Below are 6,593 nucleotides of genomic sequence, written 5' to 3'. Positions count from 1 at the left end.
ATGATTTGACTTTAAGAAAACTAGAGACAAAGAGTTACAACTATTGTTTTTGGATTACCTCAAAATTCCTTATAGATTGCAAGATATAAGCTTCCGAAGTCAGCTCAGTAACAACAGAAATTTCTTCTTCGCGAACGCGGCCCTTCCCTCCGCGAACGCGATTCACAGGTCCCATATCACATTTTAGTCTTCGTGATCACAGCCCAGATCTCCGCGATCGTGATGTATATCCCTATAGCCAAAAAATCAGCAGTTAAAAATTATCTAAAAAAGGTCTGAAACCACCCCGGAACTCACCCGAGCCCCTTGGGACCCAGTTTGGACATACCAATAAGTCCCAAAATCATAACACGGACCTATTTAAGCCCTCAAATCACACATAACAATCTTAAAACTACGAATCACACCTCGATTCAAGCTTAATGAACTATTTTGAATTTCTAAATTCTAAACTTACGCCGAAACGTCTAAACAACTCGGAATCACCTCAAATTTTGCACACAAGTTCCAAATAACATAACTAACGTATTCCAACTTTTGGAACAACAATCCAAACCCAATAACATCGAAGTCAACCCCGATCAAACCTATAAACTTTTCAAACCTTCAAATTGCCAACTTTCGCCAATTAGCGCCAAAATCTTTTAGAAACATCCAAATACAAATCCGGACATATGCCCAAGTATAAGATCACCATCCCGACCTAATGGAACCATCAAAAATCCAATTCGGAGTCAAAATACACAAAAGTCAAACTTGATCTACTCTTCCAATTTAAAGCTTCCTATTTAAGAATCAATCTTTCAAATCAATTCCGAACAACTCGAAGGTCAAAACGGACCATACACGCAAGTCATAACACACCATGAGAAGCTACTCATAACCTCAAACCTCCGAACTGAATACAAATGCTGAAAACGACCGGTCGGGTCGTTACAATAAAATAAAGAGTTTTACTTCCTTACACCCGATAGTGTAAAATAATTTTTATACTATCAGGTCATATAGAAAATTGTAACTACTAGTGATTGTCCATAAAAAGTAGGATTAGTAACCTGAAAAATTAGGCAAATTGCATATAACAACTGGTTAAAACAATGATTGTAAAAATCCTAAAATCCTTTACAATGTTAGTGTAAAAATAAAAGGGCGGCCCGATGCACTAAGCACGCGTTATGCGCTCGGTCCAGTGAACAGCTAAACCATATTGGATCGTATATACGTAACGTTACCTTGTATTCCTACTAGAGACTATTTCTGCTGCGTGAAGCCTTGAATGCGTGATTTCAAGATTACACCGCGATAATATTTAGCATTACACCAAGGTTCCCCTTCAACAGTTTGTGTATATAAATTAAATTCATAAAAGGACCATACTTTTGAAGTTTAGTGATTCATTTACAGTAGATGGACTTAGAACCCCTCTAAGCTCCACAATCAACAACAACAACAACAAATCTAGTAAAATCTTACAATTGGGGTCTGGGAAGGGTAGTGCGTATGCAGACCTTACTCCTACCTTATACAGATAAAGTGGTTGTTTCCAATAGATCTCCGCTCAGCATGCTGTAAAAGGAAGAAGAGGAAAGTCACTCTTTAGAAGCAATTCAATATGCCAGAGTAACATTATACATGTAAATATTGAGTTCGAGTCACCCCAAGAGCAAGATGGGGAGTTCTTGGAGGGAGGGAGCCGAGGGTCTATTGGAAACAGCCTCTCTATCTCAGGGTAGGGATAAGGTCTACGTACACACTACCCTCTCCAGACCCCATTAATGGGATTATACTGGGTTGTTGTTGTTGTTATTTTTGTTATATTGAAACAATATAATGGCCATAGACAAAAACAAATAGTAAGTTACAATTTACATAAGCTAAATTGTGTTTTCGTTAGTGATGCGAGAAAAATCACTCCAAGGCAATGGACCAATTGCAGCTGACCACAAGAGAAAAATCTATTTGTTTCATTAGTCCTATTATATTATATTATATTACTCCCTCCGTTTCAATTTAGATGGCACACTTTCCTTGCTAGTCCGTTCTAAAAAGAATAACGCATTCTATAATTGGAAATAAATTCAATTTTAAATTTTTTATTTTATCCATTTTACCCTTAATAAGAAGTTTTTATAACCACAATTATTATAACCCCACAAAGCTTTTACCCCTTAAGCTTTTATGACCACAAATTTTAAAAATCTTTCTCTTTTTTCTTAAATTTCGTGCATACAAACTAATATCGTCTGATAAAATTTCGTGATGATGTGTCATATCATATTTTGAACTGCTAGTATCCAATTGGTATATTTTTCTTTTTTTATAGTTTAAGGAGCCTAATCATTCAGCATATGTGAGATAAGTTGAAATGATGACTTTATTAGGTAAAAAAAAGCTAATAATAATGCATATAAATCCGTGCATGGACATGTCAAGTCTGGTTGAGCAATTGCATGCATACAAAGAGATGTGCCTGAGAAACACATCATCTCAGAACACTGGAAGTTTACAAGACGACAATTCTTTCAATCTGCATTTGTCAAAACATTATGTAGGAAAGAACAGATGATAGCTAGGCACCCATAATCAACCTTGCTCCAGTTTGAAATTAAATATAAAACAATAAACAAAAACAAACCTTCATACATCATTATAGTTAATGATCAATAAAAAAAATTCACCAAAAGGTCAAAGAAAAAGAACCATAATTTTGCCACACAATATTTACCTGAAAATTTAAAAGAAAGAATAAAGAGCCAGCCCAAACTTTGTGACTTCATGTATGCTCCCTAAAGCTGCCCCTGAGGTGTTCCATGCCAACTTGAAATAAACTCTTTATATATAACTCAAAAACTAATTAAAGCTTCAGTTATTTTGTTCCTCGAATTAAAATCAGTGCAGCTATCTTTAAGATGAAGGTAACCCATATTGTGTCAAAGTAAACCAAGCCTTTTTTTTCATATCCATAATTAAGCCTTCTTTTGTTGCAGTTACTCGGTTGGATGCATCGTAAGTTTCGACAGAATAGCAGTGAACCACTCAAGGATTTTTCTGTAGGTAAGTTTTTCTGTCCCAATATTTTTCTTGCCATGCATGAGGCAGAATAAATTAAAGGTGCCAGAATGATTGCTTTCTTGCAAGCTAGAATAAGTAACAAAGCTGAAATCTCAGAATCCTGAAACTAGAATAATTAGAAAGGTAACTGATCCTTACACAAATTAATGTACTAGAAAGACAACTGATTACCTGAACATTTTGTTATTGTCAGGGAATCCTTGTACTTGTCTTACTGGGCAGCCATCACTGGATGATTTACAAGGCTACCAAAAACCAAATTTCTACAATAAGCCATTGAGCAAAGGCCAAAGAGACAATCACAGAAGAAAATCATTTGCTGGTCTAGAGGCAGCAGCAAGGGCAGATGAAGATCTCGAGGAAGAGTCATCTGCTGCTCTTTCTGAGCTCTTCCATGGGTTCCTTGCAATCGGTACACTTGGTACTGACCCACTTCTTGATGATCCGTCAACACCAACATTTTCCATCTCCGTGGAAAATATAGCTGAAAAGGATACTGAAGTAACAGAAAATGAATTGAAGCTGATCAATGATGAATTAGAGAAGGTGCTTGGAATTGAAGCTAAAGATGATGCTTGTAATCTTTCTTCAGGAAGAAACAGCTATGTTAGCACTGGGAGAAGCAGCCATGGTATGTTCAAGTGTGCAATTAAATCTAAAAGTTTAAGCTGTTATAGACCTCTATAAACTTAATTATACATTCAACAGGTAGCACCATTACACTAAGTGGCAAGCCATTTGAAAGTACCGAAAACAATGGAAATGGAACGACAGTCTGTCCACTTCAAGGCTATCTCTTTGGATCAACAGTTGGATTGCCAGAGACAAGTCCTGCTGCTTCCGCTAAGAAAGAACATAGGCCTTCCCTTGGCGAGCTCTTTCAGAAAACTAAACTAGCAGAAGAAAACTATGGAGCCAAATCTGACAGGGGCGAGAAGCGAACAGACGATAAATCTGCTGTGAACCTCATGAAAAAAATACTCAAGAAAAAGATGCTTCATGCTTCCTCGCGGAACTCAGTAGCTTCTGGGGGAACTGTTGATTCAGTTTCAGCTGAGAGAAAACTCAATAAGGTACGTGCTTTGGTCCTTCTGTCTAATCCTTTCCTCTGCAATTGGTGCAAAATGAACAGATATACTGCTGTGTTCACGATCATCTAAGCTTTGAGATGAAGGGGATTTAATTTGTATTGTCACATAAAGCTGTTTGATCAATATGGTACTACTTTTGATAATATCCCTTGATAGAAAACTATATCTCTGACACAAGTTCATTCCTCGTCGTGTCTTCCACAAATAACAACCAATAATCTGAAAACATTGTTACCCACTCATATCCATTTTTGGCATTTGAACGGCCACCTTATTCCTTCTGAAATAATTAATACTCGGAGTTGCGTCAATAAGTGGGTAATAATAGGACATAGTGGCACAACACATCAAATATCAGAATCTCTCAGGGAAAGGACCAAATGACACGACACTTCTAGATTTCAAAAACTCTCTGGCAAAAACGCATCAGACACTCAACAGAAATTTAAATCGTTCAACGGACTTAGGAGAAAGCACACTCACTAATTCAGATCTTCTTGTTAGTTGAATTTCCAAATACATATTGTTAGGTTCCAACTAAAATACTTGCAAGTCATGCAGATCCTACATATGTTCCACAGAAAAGTCCATCCTGAGAGCTCAACAGCTGCACAGAAATCTGATAAGTCCTCAAAAAATGAGAGGGCTCATGACCGTGGAAGACTATCACTTGCTCGTGAAGATATCACGATTATCCCTCACCATCGCCTCTCAAAAGACAGCATCAAGGGTCAGTCGAATATGCAACAGTTCACACTAGATGGTGATTCAAATGGGAACCGAGAATGCTGGATCAAAACTGATGCAGAATGTAAGTTCATGCCTCATTCTCAAATCTTGACTCTAGTAGAAACCAATCATATTCTATGATTAAAAAGAACGGTAACCACTTTCTGTTAGATAACTACTCTGATTTATTCCCTATAAGATACCTTCTTATAGAAAATTATCGCCGATATCTTTCAATAAGATGCACAGCCATTATTTTGCATTATTATGACAAACAGCAAACTTTTCCTTGCGCAAAAATGTGGTATAGTTGTTTAGGGAAAAAAAAAAAGTAAACTTTTGCTACGTACACTTAGCTAAACTAATGCTTGTGACTAAGCAGATTTGTTTTGTTGTTTAATTTGTAGACCTGGTGCTGGAGCTCTAAATTGCCAAAGCAGCTCATATTGTAAGATAGGTTTGCCTCTCAAAAACTATGTACTGCCCCATCGTTTGAACTGTTATGTCATGATAAAATTGTGATAGAAATATGAGAAAATAAAAGAGGGTATTCCTATTAACATATGTGTGTGAGACGCATGTAAAACAAGAGATGTATTAGCTGAGACTGTTATGTACTAATATTGTCCCTCGTGATGGATTCAAATATGCAGCGTAAGCAATTCTAGTATAATATCACATGTAATGTAGACAACTAGAATAAACGGGGTTTCACGGATTACCCATTAAAACTTGAACACAACTCTTCAGCCACGTGAGCTTCCAGTTCCACAGCGTCTCAATGGAATCTCCGCCACTTGCACGATCACGATCCCTAAACGCTCCACAGTCTTCTATTGTGTTACCCGAATAATACCCGAAAATAGCAATTTCGTGTGAGGGAAATTTTCTAGAAAAAGGGCCTAAAATTCAGCCACCCCCTTGTCCACCAACCCTTTTCCAAAACCTGATGGATTTTCTTTTCCACCAAAAAAATAATTTTCTTTATTTCTTATTATTTAGGCCCAAAGGGACCACATAATTTAATTAACAAGACTTCCTATTATGATAATTAATTTCTAATTTTTAAAATTAATATCCACCATAATAAAATACGAATTATTCTACTAAAATTCGTAATTGCAACTCCTTATTCAATTTCGAAATTCACCCATTTAATCTTATTTAACTGCTCATGTTAAGATTCATATACTAATCAATTAAATTAAATTACAGATAATTTAATTTATTGATTATTTTCTTTAAACTTTAGTTTAACTGATTTCATGTGTCGGGTATAAAATTCACAGGCCGAGTTTACCCATGAAACTTATAAGCTTTCATACAGGTGTGTCATCAATCTCAAAATCGAGACATGGATTCCATCAACTAACTATTACTTCGCTAATGTACATTATCATTATATAATTTACCAGGCATATTGACCCACGAAAGAATCTCGCATTTTAATAAATCAAAACAATAATAATATACACATCTAATAATAATTATATCAAGATTAAGAGTATAAGTACGCTTAATGGCTAGAGAATTTATTTTATTAAGTCAATATAAAATACTTATCTCTACTTGATCCGTGTCATGACCCAAAATTTTACTGGAGCCGTGATGGCGCCTAACACCGCTTGCTAGGCAAGCCAACAAGCAACAAGCAAAAATGAACAAAAATGACAGTTTTAAATAGTCTCAAATGCGAAATAA

General features: G+C 36.1%; 1 protein-coding gene across 1 annotated transcript; it reads left to right on the top strand.

The window, feature by feature from the left end:
- The first annotated feature begins 2,769 nt into the window (after window positions 1–2,769).
- Window positions 2,770–5,565, top strand: LOC104088330 (protein LAZY 1). Its single transcript, XM_009592990.4, has 6 exons — window positions 2,770–2,915; window positions 2,988–3,054; window positions 3,266–3,703; window positions 3,781–4,145; window positions 4,725–4,974; window positions 5,300–5,565. The coding sequence occupies exons 1-6, from the start codon at window positions 2,910–2,912 to the stop codon at window positions 5,317–5,319; spliced, it is 1,146 nt and encodes a 381-aa protein (XP_009591285.1). The 5' UTR covers window positions 2,770–2,909; the 3' UTR covers window positions 5,320–5,565.
- The last annotated feature ends 1,028 nt before the right edge of the window (window positions 5,566–6,593 follow it).

The sequence above is a fragment of the Nicotiana tomentosiformis genome, chromosome 12 (assembly GCF_000390325.3).
Source record: "Nicotiana tomentosiformis chromosome 12, ASM39032v3, whole genome shotgun sequence".
NCBI classification, from domain to species: Eukaryota; Viridiplantae; Streptophyta; class Magnoliopsida; order Solanales; family Solanaceae; genus Nicotiana; species Nicotiana tomentosiformis.
The sequence above is the reverse complement of the archived record's forward strand: the minus strand, read 5'-3'. Positions and strand labels throughout refer to the sequence as shown.

Excerpts from the sequence above, each read along its gene's own strand:
- LOC104088330 (XM_009592990.4), top strand. Across the intron at positions 3,704-3,780 it reads CACTGGGAGAAGCAGCCATG|GTAGCACCATTACACTAAGT; the intron begins GTATGTTCAAGT and ends TACATTCAACAG. Across the intron at positions 4,146-4,724 it reads CTGAGAGAAAACTCAATAAG|ATCCTACATATGTTCCACAG; the intron begins GTACGTGCTTTG and ends CAAGTCATGCAG.